Consider the following 21,046-nt stretch of genomic DNA (forward strand, 5'->3'; position numbering starts at 1 on the left):
GCGAGGGGGCGGGGTGGCACGTGACCGGCGGGATGACCCCGCCCATCGCCCCGCCCCGCGCGGCCGCCTCAGCCCGCGGCGCCGGCGGGGCCACGGAGGCGGGGGGCGTCCGGGTCCGGCGGGAGCTTTGAAATCAGCGAGTCCAGCTTCAAACCAGCACAGGCACAGCCACCACCCAACCGCGTCCCGCAGCGCCACGTCTGCCCGCCTTTTAAATACCTCCAGGCATGGCGACTCAGCCACTGCCCTCGGCAGCCTGTTCCGATGCTTGACAACCCTTTCTGTGAAGAAATTTTTCCTAATATCCAATTTAAACCTCCCCTGGTGCAACTTGAGGCCGTTTCCTCTTGTCTATCGCCTCTTACTTGGGAGAAGCGACCGACCCCCACCTCTCTACCCCCTCCTTTCAGGCAGTTGTCGAGAGCGAGAAGGTCTCCCCTCAGCCTCCTTCTCTCCAGGCTGAACACCCCCAGCTCCCTCAGCCGCTCCTCACAAGACTTGTGCTCCAGACCTCTCACCAGCTCCGTTGCCCTCCTCTGGACACGCTCCAGCATCTCAATGTCTTTCTTGTGGTGAGGGGCCCAAAACTGGACACAGCACTCGAGGTGGGGCCTCACCGGTGCCGAGTCCAGGGGGACGATCACTGCCCTAGTCCCACTGGCCACACTGTTCCTGATACAGGCCAGGGGGCTCTTGTCCTCCTTGGCCACCTGGGCACACTGCTGGCTTATGTTCAGCCGTCTGTTGACCAACACCCCCAGCTCCTTTACTGCCGGGCAGGTGTCCAGCCACTCTGCCCCAGGCTTGTAGTGCTGCACGGGGTTGTTTGTTGAACCTCATACCATTCGCCCATCAATCCAGCCTGTCCAGATCCCTCTGCAGTCTTTTTTTCCCTCAAGAAGATCAACACTCTCTCCCAACTTGGTGTCGCCTGCAAACTTACTGAGCGTGCACTCAATCCCCTCATCCAGGTTGACAATAAAGATATTAAACAGAACTGGATACTGAGCTGTGGGTACCACCACTTGTGACTGGCCTCCAACTGGAGTTAACTCCATTCACCACCACTCCTTGGGCCCGGCCATCCAGCCAGTTTTTTACCCAGTGAAGCCGATGCCCATCCAAGCCATGAGCAGCCAGTTTCTCCAGGTGTCCCTAGCCTTGGCTCGGTGGCTGTGTCCCTCCCGGCCCCAGGGCTGCCCCTCCCAGAGCGCTCACCGACATTCCGTTTGCACGTTCAAGACCCGATGCTAGAGCTGCAACGTGAACCTTTTTATTAAACACATCCTGTAAGGCTTCGCTTTACCCCTCCTTTTTGGCATCCTCCCACAATAAATCACTCCGGATTTGGATGCAGAAATGGCAGATTCTCTGCGTGTCAAACACCATAACGATTATGTCCCTGAAACAACTACAGCAGTAGGCCTTTCTTTAAGATGAAGCAGGCATTTCGATGACAATTTTGCCAATATTCTTGTTTTCTTCCATGAGCCTGTGTGCCTCTGCAATCTCGTGCAGAGGGTAAATGCTGTCAATAAGTGTTTCGAGGTGAGGGGAGGCTCCTCTAGAAAAATATGGCAGCACATCTTCTGTGAAGGCTTTCACCAGCCGTTCCTTATACTGAAGAAGAAAAAACGTTTTGAAGATTACTTCCAATCATGTCATTCACAGAGGTATCTTTAAGCACAGCGTACAAAACGTGCACAGTTCTCAGGGAGGCTCTTTCTGACATTCTCATAGTGAGACGGACATGTAAACATCTGATAGGTGTAAATTACAAACAAGAAAAAACTTAGATTTATTATATTTTAATTGAATTAAATTCTCCCAAACAAGTGGTATAAGCTCAGCATATATAACTCAAACTGATAAAATTCTTGAGAATATTATGAATTAGACCATGGACAGAATCTATCCTAGGGCTCTGCACTGCTGTCTTTTACTGCAATATCTGAGAATTTTCCACATAAAGTGATTTTTCCTCAGTAATTTTTGAGCATCCAAATGGCCTTGGTCTCTACTTTGAAAAATGATCAAATAGAGGCTTTCCCCCTCCCCTGCCCTGACTTGATCAAGTTGCCTCATCACTTGAGTTTTATTTCTTCTTAGGCCAAATCTTTAGATTACGGTACTCGTGAAGTACGTTAAGAAGTCCTGGGCATCATTCCTCTGATTCAGTAGTTGTAAAAGGGGGGCATTTGCTAAAAATAGAAAAGGGAAATTATAACTTAATTTTGTGATGTTTTCCAAAGTCTGTAGTAACATTTCAAGGTGGTGCTTTTTTGGTAATAATGCGTTAGATTCTGTTTTAACACTGGTTTCAAAAGCAAGCTCTCAAAACTATCATCGATTTTAAGATCAAGCTGTATACACTGTTGATAGCCGTTACTTGCCTCCTTGTCTCGTGATCGTAATAGACTTGTATGGATGCTCCCTCTTTTGGAAAGCAGCCTTGCAAGCAAATCTCCGTGTACTTCACCTCCACCCAGCAGTCCATAAACAATCCACCGGCCATCAGTACTCAGACAGCTGAGATTCTTCTCCCAGTATGAGCCACCAACACAATCCAAAATAATATCTACTCCAGCACCTCAAGTAAAAACAGAAAAGATTTCAGCAATGTAGTCGAGCTGCGTTAAAGGTAGGATAATTTCAGGCAAAACTAAACCCTTGCTCTTTACAGGTACAGAATCAATCCTGCAATTTTTATTTAAATCTTTCTATTGAAATTAGGAATTGGCACAATGATTTGTAAGGAATTCTAGAATCAGGCACAAAAAAAAAGAATCATTATAGATATCCAGATGTAGACTCTGTCATAAACCACCCCAGAAGCTTAGAAAAGCTAAATTTTTCTAACAGTAAGAGAATTTAGTTTTGTTCCCGTATTCAAATTCTTACAAAGACAAGTGGGAGGATTTGGTCCCACAGTTCCTTGTGGAGGCAACAATAACACAGGCACAATATTTACGCCCCCAACGAACACAAAGCCAAAGAGAGTCCATGCAGAAAACAGCACAATTAAACTAAGGAAAGAGAGATTCTTGGGATGAGCAGGATGTTAGGTTGTGCTAACAGGGTCATTACTGTCTGCTCCTTCACCGACTAAGGTGACAGTTGAAATTGAGTGCAGGTGCACCTACGTTAGGAGGTACACTCTCAGCTCTAACAGTGTCTTTCACATAGAGGTTCTTACCTTGGGTGAACTCCAAGACCTTTTCACTAAAATCTTCACTCTTGTAGTTGAACCCTGCAGCTGCTCCGGCGTTTGCTGCTGCTTTCAGTTTCTCTTGAGTCCCCGCTGTCACGACGGGGACAGCTTTTGCCAGTCTCACCAGCTGAATGGCTGCCATGCCAACTCCGCTAGCGCCAGCGTGGATCAGCACTCTCTCGCCCTTCTGTATTTTACCTTGAGGAAGACGCAAGGGAAATTGTTACCCTTTTGGCATCACCTTTGGATTAAAACACGATCAGGGTGGAAAATACTGAAGAGGAAGCTGAAAGAGGTGCCCTCGAGTGGGCTTTGTTTGCATCTCCATACCTTTCATAAAATAAACAAATCCAAAACTAACACAGATCGTAGTGTACCGAGAGGACTCCGTTTTACTGACTTCAGTGGAATGACTTTAGCTTGGGCCTGTCCGGTTCTGGGCATCTGTGACCAAGCTGCTTAGTGAGCGCAGTCAGCTGCCTTATGCCGGGACTGTCCACTGCCACCGACAGAAAGCATGCTCGGAGGATGTTAATAACGAGAAATCAGGTTCTCAACAATGGAGAAATACCAGAAACGTTGGGTAACATTAAGGACCAGTTCTGCCTTTCATTTTACCATCTACCGATTCACCTAATGCATTCGTTTGTGTTCCACTGATTGCTACGGGAAGTGAGGCACCGAGTAGTCCTGGAGACGTGGTCCTAATTGACCACAGACCCCCAGAACGCAACAAGGCTTGAAGCGAGTCTGTATTTTGGGTAGTGAGGAAAGCTACTTGTTTGTAACCCCGGTTCTTTAGTGGAGCTTTTAGATGCTACTGCTGACAAGGGAAGAAGAAGGTTATTTGTCAACTGAATAAAACCCTGGCAGATGCCATTGTTGGTGCCTCTGTAGCACATTTGCAAAATGAAGAGTGTGAGCTTATGTCTGGTTTAAATCAGCTTAGAGGAGATTTTACCAACAATCGATGACTGTGTGAAACAAGGTACAAGAAGATGTTGTCTACTGTGGATTCACAGACAATTAGTGAGATTGTGATATGGTCGTCCTTGCAGGGAAGTCAAATCTTTAGAAGTAGGATGGGGTTTCAGCTGTTTGGAGCACAAGTAAGTTATTTCAGGGTTTAGACTTAACAGAAATTGCCATTCAAGCTGAGAAATACAGATTAAAATTAAAACTGACCATCTTTCAACATCCTTCCTTGTAAATAGGACAACAGAATAAGTTGTGACTGGGGAGATTTCAGGATTTGGGTCTGGTGTAATGGATTCTGACCCATGGGAATGGAGCAACAGAGAAAAGGCTCTTCAAAGGCAAACAGGATTGAGACGGAGGCAACAAAGAGAGGATTTTGTATCAGAAAGGAAGACGAGCTGTTTTGGTGGGATAGATTTGCGAACACGCCTCTCACCTACAAAATGCAGCAGCTGAAAGGCTGTTAACCAGGCTTCGGGAATGGCTGCAGCCTGAATAAAAGTCATATCATTGGGAATTGGCATCAGGTAGCCTTCGGGTACTGTAACGTATTCTGCCTGGCCACCTCCGGAGAGCAGAGCCATCACTGCATCGCCAATCTTCCACCGGCCCTTGCAGCCAGGTCCGAACCCAGCCACGCTCCCAGCTGCTTCTAAGCCTAAAATATCACTTGCTCCTTTGGGGGGAGGGTACTTCCCTCTCCTCTAAAACAAAAGAAAAGAGAAGGTAGGGAAGGAAAAACTACACATCAAGGAGTGTAATGACCTGTGATATTTTGTTCACACGCTTCCAACCTAAATTCCCATTTATTTAACCCTGATTTTGCACTCTGCAAATGTTCCAGTAATTTGAGAATATTCTGTCCTCTGGCAACACTTCTCATTTCCTAAGTACGTTTTATTCTTAAAAGTCTGTGTGCAAATTCAATTTGTTGCAAGCCCCCTTTGTCCAGGCCAGTCCATGCTGGGGAGGCATTATGGCCTTCAGTTGCAGAGCGTGGCTTTCAACTCAAATTAAAGCGGGTCAGACTTAACAAATTGAATGTGATTTTCCCCCTCTGGAACTGAGTCAGTGGAACATTTCATGTCCATCTCAAACGCCCAGAGAACGGTCTAAACATCTAGAAAGACCGGAGCTTTGGGTTTACATCTCTTTTTGAAAGGCAGCTGCCTTTCCATGCCACTTCAGCATTGCAGTGACCCAGATAAAAACGTTTATCTGCTGAATCAACAGACATCTCTTCTTTCAGCCCTTTGAACATTCCCTTTGAAGTCTCCCATCCAAATGCTCACCAGGCCAAATCTCTTTTAACTCTTCGGATTTGTCAAGACTTCAGATAGGGGCTTGAAAAATTGGTGTCATTTTCAGGTGCATTAATCTGCTTAACATAAGACATACCTGGACTATATCGGCTCTATTCAAAGCGCTGGCAGAGACCTTCACAAGAACTTCTCCTTCTCCTGGCTGTGGTTTCATCACTTCTTTCACATAGAGATTTTCCGGGCCTCCTGGGCAATCAAAATAGACTGCCAACATTTTCTCTGAAAAAAAACCCAAAACCAAAACAAACCCAAAAAACCTGGCATGAATGCAGGCACATTTACGTGCAGCTGGAAAATCTCAGTAATCAGTAACCACAGCTCCACAGATCCCGCTCTGCAGATGGACAGTGCAAACTGTGACACAGTTCGAAGGAAGAAGAGGGGAGGTCTGGCAGAGAAAGCTGAGGAGCCATAATGCAATCAAATACATCAACTGGGGGACGCAACATATCGTTGCAAAAGCCATTTGACAAACCACCAAGATCACCTCCCATCAAGTCAAAAGGCTTTAAGCCTGCACAGAGCCGTGTGTGAGTCCAGCAGCGCTGGCCACCCACCCACCTTAACTGTAAAATGTCACACGCAAATGAAAAGAACAGCCTTTGCTTTCCACTTCCTGCATGATTAGGGCCGCAGTGCTCAACTAGAGTAAAGGACACAGGCCCTTAAAATAGTAGACACAAATGGGATTTTAAAACCCTCGGCAGAAAGAGCCTTTATTTGACCATCTAAAATAATGTAAGTGCCGCCTTATGATTAAATGGTTCAGCCCGGAGACAACAACTTGAAGATACACAAAGGCACGATGGTGATCTAGCACAAATGAAACAAACGGTTTTAAAAATTCCAATTAATTTCCCTTGCCTCAGCAGGTGATTCCTGTGTGCCTGATGCGCTCTCGTAGAGCGTCCCACCGCTGCAGGAGAATTCCAGGGAACTCCTCGGTCGCTGTTCCTGAGTTCCTTGCCTTTGGCAGCAGCGGCTGTGGAGCTGAGCTGGGCTGTCAAGCCTCCTCCCACCTGACAAAATCCAATCCGGAGCAGTGTCCCCTCTGCCCCCTAAGTGCTGGGCAGAAGAGGAAGAGGAGAGAATCTCAACAGGGATGACTCTGTTATTTCCCGAGAGCTGGTGCTACACTCAATACAGTTTAGGGATGCCACCCAAAGACGTGCGCAGGGTGGGCTGCGAGGCAGAGCCTCTTCAAGTAAACACCGCTGTGTGACAGACCACCATGCCCCCTGTGAAATCACTTCCATTAGGATATCTCTACAGGAAAAGCTAAGTGTGTACTTGATCATTTCTGTATTATTGCAAATACGGAATGATGAACACCTTCAAACCCCAGGGACATAAATCCCCACAGGGTGGTGCTCTGTGGCTATTTTGTGGTGAATAAACGCTTCCAATTATCTGTCTAAAATGTAACTTAAAGGCTTTTCTTTCTGAGGCTGGCTGTCTTATTTGTCGTTTTCAGCTGGATCATTTAATCCAGTCACACAAAATTTGTCTGTATTAATGGCAAACTCACCCTCTACCACCCCACAACAGATGCTTCTGTTCTCTTGTGTCCAAATTTAGTCAATTAAAAATAAGATGTGAAAGAAGCTTCTGTCCTTCTTCCAACACAGTCCACCAAACTGCATTTTTATAAATGTTTTTCTTCGTTGCTAGAAGCAGACCCACAAAAGTATATTTAAAAAAAAATACGCTGAGGATCCGAGTATCTGCATTGCTTTAAAATGCACAGAAAACCTCAGGAATTGAAAACCAAGTTTCCAACCAAATGCAAAAACTTCAAACCGTCAGATCTGCCAGTAGTGGCCCAAAACAACAATTTGAAGAATTTATGTGGTTCCTGAGCACAATCTGTGACTCACCTTTTTGCTGTAAAGGGGAGAGGCCGTTCTCCGCACCAGGAACGAACCCAGCCTGACCTCGGGAACAGACTCTGATCCCGGTTCTTCCTCTCCCAGCTCTGCCCTCGCTATTGGCCATTCCCCAGCAAGGCAAGGGGTGGAACGGGACGAGGTTGTGTTTTACTTTGGAGAGAAAGACGCGAGCAGAGTCAGAAATATTACTACATCTCACCATTATTTCTACCCATGGTCCTGGTTTATTCCACGGATCGAGGCAGAAATCCACTTTCCCCTTCGGCGTTGAGGTAGAGATCCGCTGCTCCCCCCCCAGCACACAGGGAGGTTTGGTCTCATGCCTTCGCTGTCCCCATCCGCCGATGTGGGGGTACGTGTATGTTCTCGGGCAGAGCGCTGAACCCGTGCTTTGATTTCTGAACTCTGAGTTGTGCAGACAAGATTTACTGAAGTCGCATTAAGGGCACATGAGCTGTGACTGCCCTTACGCTGCACATCCACCTGAGGAGGCTTCATTGTGCTCTTGTTCCTGTAAGACGTCAGTGTTCAAAGTTTACTGGTTCACATCCATCAGCCGAAGAGATCACACCTCTTCCTTCAGCTTTGCTGTTTCCCCCAGAGGGAGAAGGATCAGATCATGCCTTTCTCTGTGTCCTAGTCACCAGCTCTTCAGTTGTCAGGGAATAAAACTGACACTTCAGAGTATTTAAAAACGACAAATCGTGTTTGTCCATGTGTGTGATTCCTCTGTGTTTGTTTTCTTTTCCTATGGATTTTGACATTTTTTAATTCAGGCTTTTAAACTCTTTTTGAAGCTAAATTAGTTTAGAATCAAATACAGCTAGAAATTCTTTTGTTCTCGTGTGACTCGAAGAGCAAGTAATTTATTTGTTCCTTCGGATGAAAAGATCATGGATCCTGGTCGTCTGGAGCCAGACTCTTCACCTGGTGATTAGGCAGAGCCTCGGCTGTCCCCTGTACAGTAATGGGGTGACTCAAATGTGGATTCTTTGATGTCTTATAGAATCATAGAATCATAGGAGCTTCATGGTTGGAAAGGACCTTTGAGATCATTGAGTCCAACCATACACACACACAAAAAAAAAAAAATCACAAACCACCACAAACAAACAACTTACAATCTCTGCCACTAGAGCATGCCCTGAAGTGTCACATCTAGACGTTTCTTAAATACCTCTAGGGATGGCAACTCAACCATCTCCCTGGGCAGGCTGTTCCAGTGCCTGACCACTCTTGCAGTAAAGGAATTCTTCCTAATATCTAACCTAAACCTCCCCTGCCACAACTTCAGACCATTTCCCCTGGTCCTGTCATTATTCACCTGGGAGAAGAGGCCAACACCCACCTCTCTCCAACCTCCTTTCAGGTAGTTGTAGAGGGCAATGAGGTCTCCCCTCAGCCTCCTCTTCTCCAAGCTAAACATGCCCAGCTCCCTCAGCCTCTCCTCATATGCCCTGGTCTCCAGACCCCTCACCAGCCTGGTAGCTCTCCTCTGGACACGCTCCAGCACTTCAATGTCCCTCTTGTACAGAGGGGCCCAGAACTGAACACAGCACTCGAGGTGAGGCCTCACCAGTGCCGAGTACAGAGGCACCATCACTTCCCTGCTCCTGCTGGCCACGCTGTTCCTGATACAAGCCAGAATGCTGTTGGCCTTCCTGGCCACCCAGGCACACTGCTGGCTCATGTTAAGCTGGCCGTCCACCACCACCCCCAGGTCCTTCTCTGCTGGGCAGCTTTCCAGCCACTCTTCCCCAAGCCTGTAGCGCTGCTTGGGGTTGTTGTGACCGAAATGCAGGACCCGGCACTTGGCCTTATTAAACCTCATACAGTTGGCCTTGGCCCATGGATCCAGCCCATCCAAGTCCCTCTGCAAAGCCTTCCTACCCTCCAGCAGATCAACACTCCCACCTAGTTTGGTGTCATCTGCAAACTTACTGAGGGTGCACTCAATCCCCTCATCCAGATCATTGATAAAGATATTAAACAAAACCAGCCCAAAACTGAGCCCTGAGGGACACCACTGGTGACCGGCGCCAAGAGGATTTCACCCCATTAATCACAACTCTCTGGGCACGGCCACCCAGCCAGTTTTTAACCCAGCGAAGAGTACACATGAATAGTCCATACAATCTGATTCAGGCCCAGTAGTGACATTGTCGCTCCTCCCAGAACTCTGCAACCCACTACAGTCTAAAATAACTTTCTATAGCAGTCAATGACAATGCAAATTGACATGTTAAAAATGTATTTTATTTGTAATATTCAAAGATGAACAGGACAACCTGAAAATCTGTTAATGTAACAATTTCCTTCGTCCCTTGGGTCTGTGATGCTACATATAGCTGTAATGCTATTAGAGAACTTACTTTGCTTAGGGAGATTAATAATTTTCTTCTTTGGAAACAGGCTAAAAGACAACATTAGAAAGATTAAACCAAATCTTGAAGATACCACTTTCAATTCAGTTAAGAAACTTAGATGATAGACGCATAGGGTAGTCCTCTTGTGAGCAGCGAGCCCTCAAGTGTTCTTGAAAAAACAGAAGGAAACTCAGCAGTTAGAATGTTGTAAAGCAGCAGTTTCTTGCTTGAACTGGATAATGCTTCAAACTTCATTTCCTCGTGAGCAGTCCTTCTGAGATTGATGAAGTTCAAGTTTTCTGCTGATTCAGATACCTTTCTCTCTAAAGTAGTCCGCTACAACAACACAGGAAATAAATAAAAAGGTAAATAAATCAACAATGATAAAAATCATATACAGAAGTGTTGTAGTGGAGATGCTTTTTTTTTCAGTTCAAATCCACCTCAGACTATACTGTACTCAAAAGAAGACAGCTGTATTTCTACCTGAAAATTAAAAATGCTAATACCTATATTCATGAGATATTATCTGTTTTAAAGAAAAAACACTAAGCACTTTAAGTCATTTTCAGAAATCTCTCCTAACATGCAAAGAAAAGCTACTTTGTTTTCTTTTCACGAAGAAATCATTCAGAACAGCAAGAATAAACGCCAGAAAATAGACATTGTCAAAACCGTGGCAAATCTGGCCGTGGAAACACTTACACCTCAGACTTCACCCAGGAACAGTGGCCAATTACACGCAATGTGACTATTTGCAAGACCAAATAACTTGTGTGCAAATTGTTACAGGATTTTGCAAGTGTTGGCGTTTTTTGCAGTCTCCCTACTTTACAGTTCCTGCCTTCCTCCCACGGCAGCAAAGCAGCTGGCATCGACTGCGATGTGGCTCCTGAATGTATTACTGAGCCAGCTGGACAGACTTGGGCCTAAATAACACAGTGGCACCTTTTGGATCTGCTCGAGCTCTATTTGTAGGACTGCAGAAAATGACTGGGATAGAGGTAGTCTGAAGTTAGCTTAAAATATAAGGCCCAATTCTTAGATTTAGTAACTCTCATTAATGCTGCCCTAGATGGAGACAATCCCTTGGAAACACTCTGTCCCTGGAAGGGCCATTCTGGTTTGGGAGTATTTCATACCTGTTTTGACCCAGTGATTAAAAACTCCCATTGATGCTCTCAGTAGACTTAACCCAGTGGAAGTCCCTGAGGTTACTGCTGGGAGCTGTTTGTTCTAACCTACACCAAATTTTACCAGGATGGGAAATCTCTCTGTTCCTTAGTTCATAGCCCAGCACATAAATGCCCCCCGAAATTCGTATCATCTGAAGTTAATGTGCTGGCCATACGTGTCAGTGACAAAGATCTGTAATACCTAATCCGTAATAATACCCGATCTCTAATGACAGCTGCTAAATGTGACAGGCAGAATCATGCCTGGAGCACAAGAAAATCGAGGCTCTCTAGGCAGTGCAGTGCTGGTACAATGGTTTTGTGCTCAACCTGCTATGCGACACTGACAAAAACAATGGCTAGGAACAACAGAAAGTAGAACATAACATAAAGCAGCCTGAGGTCGCTCTGATAGTTGGAATGAACACGGGAAAGATCCAAAAAACACGGGCAATCCACTTCCCTCTTCTGGCCTGTCTGCACTCAGATGTGTTTTGCTTAAACGAAGTGCAGGGGCTGTGAAGTGTGAAGAAGTGGAGAGGCTGCAGTGGAGGCCAGTCTCTGCCAGCCTGGCACCATGCACAGACCCACCAGCCAAGAATCGGGCTTCTGAGGGTCCAGGCGAGTTTGTTTTAAAACCTGCATTATAGCCTCTAAAATCCTGTTCTTGCTTGTAGCTTTTTGAATTGTAAAAGCCTTTTGAAAAAGGTCTGATGAAAAATTTGTTACTGAGAGTGTTATAGCTCATTCCAGACTAAACAGCGTATGCCCCAACCTACAAATTAATTCCACTTACTCCTAAATGAGGAACAAAATCTAAGAGCACAGTGGGCCTACAATTTCATTCCTATTCAGTGAAAGGAGATGGGTATATCCGTGGGTTAAGTTGGATCTTATTGCTCTACACAATATTCTTCAGAACGACCCTTGAATTTCCTTAGAAATTCCTTAGAATTACCCCTACGGTGAAAATCAAGGCTATTCTGGGAATCTGCTCTTATGCATTTTATCCATTTGGATGATGCAATAAAATGACTGTATCCTTGATACGGAGTCAGCTATATATTACAGCAATAAAATGCGTAACGGTTATTTATCTGCCAGCCCAAGGGCAATAAAGAGTTGTTAATCCTTGCCAGCACTTCACCCAAAGGGAAAGCTACATTTGAGGTGCAATCAGGATTCTGCAGCTGGTCTGCAAAGGGCTGGGTTTTGCAACATTCCCAAATGGGGAACAAAGAGTTAGATGTTAACAGTAAGTCTTTAAAACACTGGGCCCAAGAGACAGGAACTTAAGAGGAGTCACACAAAGGAAACTTGGGCAGAAGCGGGAAGGAAAGGGGCACTTTTGTTAGAGAAGAGGTTCCTTGTTACCATGCGACAAGGAAACTAGCTTCATGATGTCTCAAGACTCACACATAGGAAAAGAGACTCCAGCTTTCTTCTAGAGACTAGAGAAAGTTTGAAACCCTTAGAGAGCTCGTGTGTCTTTGAAGAAGTGGACTGTGAGGCAGAGTATCAAAGCTGATGCTCTACAAAAGCATGCTTAAGACCTCAGCATTAGGCATATGAGGTCAAGAACATGCAAGTGCCAGGTTCCATTTTGTTGAAGGCAACTAACAGAAAACTTGTGCCAGAACGGACAAGGAGAGTTCAGCCAGTCGTTCATACCCATGGAGGCTTTGGAGTACAGTGGGATGTGATATCTGGAGAGGGTTTAGCTGTGGAGCCATAACCATATCTGTGTTCAGTTTCTCAGATTTTCAGGATTTGGTAGTTCATCAGATTGGTTTTTGAAGCTGTTTTCAAGGGTGGAGCTCAGCAACGAGACGCTGGCATGCAGGCACACGGATACGGGCATTTTTCTTACCTAGTTTCTCCACAGCTTCCACGCACACACTGGGATACATGCCCACTCTGTAAGTAGCAACCAGGATGAAAGCCTTTGTCTTCACAACTATCAGGCCTCCATCTGGCTAGAAAATATGGAAAATTGCTGTAAGGCTGCAAGGTTCTAAAAATATCCATATGTATACATGATGCCTTGCAACTTGGGCTAATTACAGACATTTTCTTTGCCAATATACCCGTTTTTTTGGAAAAAAAGGCAAATACCGTCCTGATGCCTAAGCCAGGGCAGACAACCAGTGACAGCGCATGCTTTGAAGACTGCTGACTATTTAAGCAAGTCAGTCAACTGCTTTATTATATTGCCTAGTCTCACTTCCATTGATTAACACAGCTTTTTGAAGAAGTGCTATCCTAGTGCTCAGTCATGTCCAAAAGCATTGATAAATGCAAATAAAATAGTACTTACGTGAAAGCATGCCCAGTGTTTTATGAACCCTGACTCCCAAACACTGCCTCACTCATTTGTAATAAGGAATGGAAAAAGACATTGCAAAGTACTGCATTTTTCGGAAACAGGATCCAAGTTTAAGGGCTTCTCAGCCTCTTCTGCAAGTTTCTTAGCTCATCTCAGGATGGATTTACTGGGGAGGGGAAGAATTAAGAAGACCCCAGGAACAATCAGTTGGATGTATTTACTTCAGAATGTGTGCCTCAGCAGTAGTAACAAAATTCTGCCATCCTGAGCGTGGCCGGATACAGCCATGTCCTCAGTTTCTGTACTTGACAGGTGAATTAGTGAGGCTGGAGTCCCAGAAGGCGAGTAAGCTGTCAAACAAGGTCCTGCTCACCCGCGTATCTTCTTTCCCGCAGCCCAGTTACCTGCTCTCACTACCTTACTCTGGCCCTGAGCTTGCCAGGCCCTCCTATTACCCGATGAATTCATTAATGTGGCAAGAAACCAACCCAGCAAAAAAACCCAAGTGATCGTTTTTTGCCACTTTAGGGAGATGAACTGATTCAAAGGAGAACGTGACAAGCACTGCAGCTAGTGTTAGGGAAATGAATGGTGTTACCCATTAAATTTGTGTTATACAGCTGACACTTTTTTGTACTCTACATGGATTTCATTCCACATCTGCTGGGAAGGTGTGCAGAGAAAAGAAAGAAAGAAATGGAGATAAAGAAAGAAAGAAAAGGGAAGGAAAGAAGGAAAGAGAGAAAGAGAGAATGAGAGAGAGAGAAGGAGGGAGGGAGGGAGGGAGGGAGGAGGGAAGGAGAGAAGGAGGGAGGGAAGGAGGGAGGGAAGGAAGGAAGGAAGGAAGGAAGGAAGCAAGCAAGCAAGCAAGCAAGCACGTGAAGACCTTCTGCTTGTGTTATGGTATTCGTGTAACCACGCAGCAAGGGAGGGAAGTACAAAGTCTCCGCATTTTTCAGGATGGCCACGGCCCTTGTCAACGTACATTTTGAAGATAGATGGAATGCTCATCTGCGCGGACACATTTATAGTACTTCTCCTTGAAGCAGAGTCCTCCCCTTCTAACTTGCAGTAAGTTCTTGTAGAAAGTGGAGATAAGGTTTAAAGCGTTCTCTGGTGGCACCTGTGTTAGTACAACACAATGTTGTGGACCAAAAATGCAAGTCTTTGCTACGGTGAACTGCTTTCCACCCTCCTTGATAGTTCACTTAAAATTATGATGTAAAAAAAAAAAAGTTAAAAAAATCTGCCTGGCTTTGAAACTAGACTTAGTTTCTGTACAGTTGACTATATTTTCAAAGTCTCATTTGAAACAGTCTGCTCAGTCTGTGATGACTATCTGTGTAGTCCCATTACTCAGTGACACTTCTCCAGGTAGGCAATGTGTCCCGTGGTGACCGGACCCTTCTGTTAAAGGCAATATAGGGTCGGACGCAGCCTTCCCTGGGCTTGCGCGGAGGTCACCCAAGGATGCCAATTTCAAATATTCTGAGTGTAACCTTTAGCAATTCCAGGAGACAAGACACCTCAATGGAGCAGTGTACACAAGTCACAAATCTATTCGTGTCAGTGAGCTCTTGGGCTCAGTGTATGTGTAAGCGGGTCACTGGTTTGGCAGATTTATATTCAGCTGGTTGGATGAGATGATCTAATGATCCCTTCTGGCCTGAAATTCTTTCAAGTCAGTGGAGATAGTGACAATTTACACTGGCTGAGGACTTTGCTCTGGACCTCAGAACGTAATCTGCCTTGCTGAAGAGACAGCACACTGGCATCTCTAAAAGCTGTGTTTTATATTAGAGATCATTTACATATTAAAGATGATGTCACTATTACCTTGTGGACTGATGACTCTCTCTGCTGAGAAATCTGCCCCCAGGGATGGGGTTATCTTAACAAGAGCTTCATCTTCTGAACACATTCTTCTGAGAATCCCAAGGGTGGCAATATCTACCCCTGGAAAAACTGCCTGGAAGTGTTTGAGTCCTGGTATCATGGGGATTAGGAGAGGAAATGGTACCTTCCAATGACATAAGGATGACACTGGTGTGGGGAGCATTTCTGAACTCCTAGAGAGTGTATGGACTGTGTCAGGGAGTGCACATTAGCTTTCCAATATAATATAATATGAACATAAGTGCCACTGTTCTGCTGATTATCAACTGTTGGACAATGAAAACAGACAAGCTACATCTATATCAGAAAATGTACGGTGCCAGGGAGCAGTTCTGAGTACTGTCAGAACAGCCCAGGTACAGTTTTGTCCTGGGCCAGCAAGCACTTTCCCAAACAATTCCCAGGCACAGTTTGCAAAATCAGAAAGGCCCAGGATTGCTCCCCACAGGCAACCTGGTACAGCCACCCTGCTTGGGGTTATGGGGTGGACACGGGTCATTCCACACCAGCAGGTCTCGGTGCCAGGGAATGGACCTACATACATCCACTTTACTGGTGGAATCATAGAGTGCAAAGCAGTTAAAAAGGACTCCTTCAAATTGCCAGTTAGATGGCATCTTTCTTCCAAAACTCAAAGATGTGAAATTAGCAATCAGCTTTGCAAGTTAGCCTCTCAACACAGCAGCCCGGCTGTACCCGTGTAACTCGGGCTCTGAGGCTAAAAGAAGCAAGTGTATTTAGTAGAGCGCAGCACTCCCTGCCATTATTGCTACTCTGTGCTCCAGATTCCTGGGGTTTCTACCTCTGCTCTCACTTCCCAGCGCCCTCTTTGATCTCTTACATTAAAGCCAAAGGTTGATGCACAGACTTTTCTTTCCTTTATGTTGATGATAGCTGCGTTTTCCACATGCTTTGTTCTGATAAGACTGTCATTCAGCAAAGCCTGCAGTTGGTTCATTTTCCTTCTGTTCTGTAAAAAGAAATAGATGTATAAATATTCATTCCCCTTCCCTTTTATACTGGAAACCAGATCTTCCTCCAAGCGGAACTGAGGAGGTTCAGCAGAAGTAACACTAGGCCTCAGATAAGCAAAATAACAAACTAGAAATCCTAAAAACAAAAGAGCAGCATAGACCAGCAGGAAACTGGTCACCTTTCTCAGAAAGACCATAAAAATCCTGTTACATTTTTGTAGTGTAAGTATTTCTGGGTTCTTTTTTTCCTGGCATTTAATTTTCCTGTCACTGAGGAAACAGCCCACAGTGAAAACACTAAGAAACTAGATAAAACTTGCTACAAGTAGCAGAGCAGAGCAGAAATAGAGAGATAGGGGGTGATTTCTGGGCCAGGCTTGACCCAAACCAACAATTATTTTCTTTTTAAATGGTCAGCACTAACATGATTATTATTAGACCTCTGGGTCATTGTGACACTATGGGGGTGCTGCTTGGGCATGACCCTTACATTTGTCTCATGGGATGGTATCTCCGGTTGTCTACACGAGTAGCAACAAGAAAAGTGAGATGATGATTGAATCTTCAGAGAATTGCCCATGGTTATCTTGGTCACTTCAATCCTGGCCAGCTATGGGATGCTGGCAAAAACTGCCGGCCGACAGTTCTGTTCGTACCATTGTGCTCAAATCGTAATGAATTAGTAGGAAAGCAGTATTTTCTTATCACTAGAGTACAGCCATCGCATACATCAGATTTAAGTTCCAATTTTAGTTTCATGATATGTTTCATGATAAGTATTACATGAGAGTGTATTAAATCTTGCAACAAAATTTAGTAAACTAACTCTGGATAAACCTTGTGGCTTTATTGCAATGTACCCTAGAAGGGTTTGTTTTACATAAGGGTATTGGAAAGGACATTAATATTGCAATTAAAGGTATCGGGCTTAGCCGGCAGTGAACCGCCTGTCACGAAGACATCAGGCTGGAGCATTTATTATTAATTCCTGAGCAGGGAGGATGTATTTCATAGAATTGTAGAATTGCCTGGGTTGGAAGGGACCTTTCATATCATCGAGTCCAACCATCAACTTAACTCTGACAAAAACCATCACTAAACTATAGCTCTAAGCACTATGTCTGCCCGTCTTTTAAACACCTCCAGGGATGGTGACTCCACCACTTCCCTGGGCAGCCTGTTCCAATGCTTCATAACCCTTTCAGTGTAAAAAGCTTTCCCAATATCCATCCTAAACCTCCCCTGGCGCAACTTGAGGCCATTTCCTCTTGTCCTGTCACCTGTTAGTTGGGAGAAGAGACCGACCCCCACCTCTCTACCCCCTCCTTTCAGGCAGTTGTAGAGAGCGAGAAGGTCTCCCCTCAGCCTCCTTCTCTCCAGGCTGAACACCCCCAGCTCCCTCAGCCGCTCCTCACAAGACTTGTGCTCCAGACCCCTCACCAGCTCCGTTGCCCTTCTCTGGACTCACTCCCACACCTCAGTGTCTTTCTTGCACTATAAACCCCGAAGGAAGGAGAGGCGCCGCGGTCGGGGGTAGCGGCCAGGCACCAAACCAAGCCTGGCAGAGGCCGCAGGCCCCGGTGGGGGGGGGGGGGGGGGCCGGGCCCCGCGGCCCTTGTCCACAGCCTCCCCGGGGCTGCCCTCCGCCTCCTGCCGCCGCTGGGCCCCTCCCGGATCGCGGCGGCCACCATGCGCCGAGGCAGCCCCGCCGCTCGGCCTTTAACTCACAGAGGGAGGCAGGCGGTCGGCTCGGCCCGGCTGTGCTCGGGGGAGGGCTGTCAGGTTCGGGTTGCCATGGCAGCGAGGGACGCTGGGCTGCCGGGCGCGGAGGGAGCCGGCCGCCCCTCAGCTCCGCCTCGCCTCGCCGCTGCCCGGGGCGGCCGCCGGTGTGTGCTGGGCCTGCAGCCGGGGAGTCGGAGCGCCGGCCCCTCGGGCGGCCGCTTGTCTTCCCGAGAGGCCGGGGTTGGTGGGCGAGGGACTATTTTCTCCGGCGGAAGGACACGGAGGGGCGGCGTGAGGGGTGTGAGGGGTGTGAGGTGTGTGAGGTGCCCAGGGAGGGGGGCGCCGCCATCTTCCGCGCGGCTAGGCTTTGCCGCGTGGTGGGGCGGTGGATTCCAGCGCAGCCGCTTCCCGCCTCCCCTGGGGCCTCCCGGAGCCTCGCCGGGACCGGTGAGGGGACCCCGGCACGGAGGTGTGTTGGCACGGGGGGAGTGCGGGGCTCTCGCTTCCCCGCGGGCCTGTGGGACTGGCCTCAGGGCTGGGCCCCGGATAGGCGTTGTGTAAGGATAGTTTTTGTCGCAGAAATGATCTGTCTTCTCAAAGTTGCTGTTAAGACTCATGTCTGGGCAGAGACTGTGAGTTTCAGCAGGTGTTTGGGGAAGAACGTCCTGCTTGACTGAACAGGACTCATGAAGCAAGAAAAAGCTGTCTTTAAAAAGATTACTGATACAAAGCTGCACTGCTGGCTGTAAAGAAAGCAAGTATATCTTGCCAGAAACTTTAGGCAGGGTCATTCTCTGATTCTAATACTGAACAGCCAACCTGCTCACAGGGTTTAGCATTTGTGGACACAACTGTTAGATTAACTTCAAATCTTGTTTTATCTGTTCAGACTTTGGAAATCCGTTACTGTGTTTCTGTCACAACACAAGATTAAACTTGTTTTAAGACCCGCAAAACAGCTGATGTCTCAAGTGGGCTGTGCCCTTGCAGAGTTGGCATCTCATAGCAAGAGTCCAAACAAAATGGAAAAAGAAAGGATTAAGACTCAACGGCAGCTTTAGTTATTAAGATTGGGGGAAAAAAATCTGCAGCTGGAGATTTTACCACTTGTGGTTTCTTTAAGGCAGGTTGCTACAGCAGGCAGATTTTCTCTTTGCTCTGTTTTGTCTCTCCTGCGGTCCCAGGCCTCTGTGATAAGAGGAAACATCTCCTTTGCTTTGTGCTCATAGAAAGGCTCAGTCTTTCTGTGTAACATAGGTGAAGATGGAGTCTTAACACTAGTTACTGAAAACAGATGGAAAGGAGGCTATTGTGGGTTTTTTGGTTTGTTTGTTTTCTAAGCGTAGAAACTATTAAAATATGTGTTTTCCTCATCTTAAGCTTGTCCAGGGATTTACAGCATCCTTATCTCAGAAGAACAAAACTGCTTTGAGTGGAAGGAAATCTGCAAAATATGGCCTGAAGCAGGAGTCCGTGGCACCTTTGCAGGTAGGTAGGATATGTTGCTTATAGGAAGGTGTGTTGACGTGCTAATACCAAATTTGTCACACCTCAGGTATCTGGATGTTCTTCAGTCCTCACTGTTTGCCTGTTTATTTTATATCAAAACTTAGTTCAGTGCTAATCAGGGTACGCTTATTTATCCATATAGGTAATATAGTGCACAGCCTCCTTTAATTGGTCATTGCAGAATGAAGAATAAACTGTGAGAATCCTTCCCCTGCTCCTCAGAGACCACAAGGTCAGATATGCTTTGCAGCATTCCCTGGAACTTAGTAGACTTGGGCTGTCTGGAAAAAGGGGAAATAATTTTCAGAGCAGGGGACTTCTCACAGGGAATACCAGCCTCCCTGGCAGGTGCAACACCGTGAAAGCAGCAGGGCATATGTAAACCAAAAAAATTCTGCATTTCCAGATGGAGAGAGGCAGGGTACCTGCTTTCCAGATCATGTAGTAGCGTCCTAATTGTAAGTCCCTATTTTATGTGTGCCTTTTGTCTCCTCTGTACAGAGAAGGCAGGAAATCATGTTAGAGGAAGTTCCTGCTATCCTGCCACAGTGCTAAGGCTAGTGTATATTTCTGGTTTTGGGAGCTGTCTTACAGGGGCTGAAAAAAATGCAGTAGAGGATTGGGATGTTGTGACCTATTCCACTGAGAGTCTTTTAGTTTTCCTTGTGTCTGATAGACACAAGGACATCTGATAGACACAAGGACATATGATAGACAAGAATAGAAATCTTGCGAAGTTGTGCAGGAGGGAAGGAAAGTCCTTGATATCCTGTGCGTTGTCTTTTTTCCTTGCTCTGTACTGGATTATATGGCAGAAGTGAGGATTTTTCTTTTATAGAAGCAGGTGGAGTGAAGGACATGAGCTTGCAAATTTGAGGAAGTTTTCAAAACTTGACAGTGTGAGCCCCTGGGCAATCTTGTCTATGAGGTTAGTTGTTCTTCAAGCAGGCTGTGGGACCAGATGACCTCCAAATGTCCCTTCCAATTTACGCTTTCCTGTGGTTTCTGACTCTTTTAGTCAGAAAAGATGGGAAAGCATTTCCGTGAGGAGGCAGGAATACCCAGGCAGATGTGTCTATCAGTGGATAAGAGCAGGGAATATGAAATGAAACGAATAAAAATGTGGATTAAAGACCTCACCTTGAACCAATGATAAGAGATTTGAGTCTGCAGTCTAGAGAGGTCAGCTGGGTTGGACAGAATAAACACTTAAAAGTTGTCTTGTACAAAAAAAAAAGTTGTCGTCTTGTACAGATACCTGGTTCAGAGAGTCTTTGTAGATTCTTTCAACTAGATGTTGCCAAAAATAATGGAAAAACAGATATTTTTTTTCATAGCTGAAAGATCTGGCTGAAGAATGGGGAGGTCAGTATCTCTGCAGAGGTAAGCTTTTCTTTTGGACCACTCTTTACCTAAGTAATTTTGTGACTTCATCATTTCCTGGAAGCAGTGTGTCTTCAGTGAATCTGAAATAAATAGAAGTTTAGATGGAAGTTCCTGTAAAGGGCATTCTGCCTCTGTGGTTCTGCTGTCTCTTTGTTATAAATCGATACAAATATACTAGTGCACGTACAATAGAGGAGATGGAATTTCCTGGCTGGTGCTCAGAGTTAGTGCTTCAACATAAGCTTCATCTGATAGAACTGACTTTAAAAACCACTAAAATGCAACCATCCTT

General features: G+C 46.0%; 2 protein-coding genes across 4 annotated transcripts in view; one reads left to right on the forward strand and one right to left on the reverse strand.

Annotated features, from left to right (window-relative positions):
* Positions 1-1,262: 1,262 nt before the first annotated feature.
* TP53I3 (tumor protein p53 inducible protein 3) lies at positions 1,263-18,081 on the reverse strand. 2 transcript variants are annotated; one of them, XM_054197281.1, is made up of 9 exons: positions 17,866-18,081; positions 16,005-16,133; positions 14,253-14,390; positions 12,812-12,917; positions 5,588-5,730; positions 4,626-4,893; positions 3,197-3,409; positions 2,394-2,590; positions 1,263-1,620 (listed from the first exon to the last, which is right to left on the reverse strand). In XM_054197281.1, the coding sequence occupies exons 2-9, from the start codon at positions 16,119-16,121 to the stop codon at positions 1,432-1,434; spliced, it is 1,371 nt and encodes a 456-aa protein (XP_054053256.1). In that variant the 5' UTR covers positions 16,122-16,133; positions 17,866-18,081; the 3' UTR covers positions 1,263-1,431. The 2 variants fall into 2 exon arrangements, with proteins under 2 accessions (XP_054053256.1, XP_054053255.1); XM_054197280.1 differs by lacking the exons at positions 12,812-12,917; positions 14,253-14,390; positions 16,005-16,133; positions 17,866-18,081 and adding exons at positions 6,376-6,576; positions 7,389-7,486.
* The window catches only part of FAM228B (family with sequence similarity 228 member B), a 15,298-nt gene continuing 12,123 nt past the window's right edge, over positions 17,872-21,046 (forward strand). For both annotated transcript variants that reach the window (XM_054197278.1, XM_054197279.1), the window contains exons 1-2: positions 17,872-18,099; positions 19,240-19,347. In XM_054197278.1, coding sequence (XP_054053253.1) covers positions 17,932-18,099; positions 19,240-19,347 — 276 coding nt within the window. In that variant the 5' untranslated portion in view covers positions 17,872-17,931. The remainder of the gene's footprint in view (positions 18,100-19,239; positions 19,348-21,046) is intronic.

This window comes from Rissa tridactyla, chromosome 3 (assembly GCF_028500815.1).
Source record: "Rissa tridactyla isolate bRisTri1 chromosome 3, bRisTri1.patW.cur.20221130, whole genome shotgun sequence".
NCBI classification, from domain to species: Eukaryota; Metazoa; Chordata; class Aves; order Charadriiformes; family Laridae; genus Rissa; species Rissa tridactyla.

Bases quoted from the DNA above. Each gene is read 5' to 3' on its own strand.
- TP53I3 (XM_054197281.1), bottom strand. From the start codon at position 16,121: ATGAACCAACTGCAGGCTTTGCTGAATGACAGTCTTATCAGAACAAAG. The intron at 12,918-14,252 runs GTACGTTGACAA...CATATTTTCTAG, and splicing joins ATTCCATCTATCTTCAAAAT to CCAGATGGAGGCCTGATAGT. The intron at 3,410-4,625 runs GTGAGAGGCGTG...GTCTTCCTCAAG, and splicing joins TCAGCTGCTGCATTTTGTAG to GTAAAATACAGAAGGGCGAG.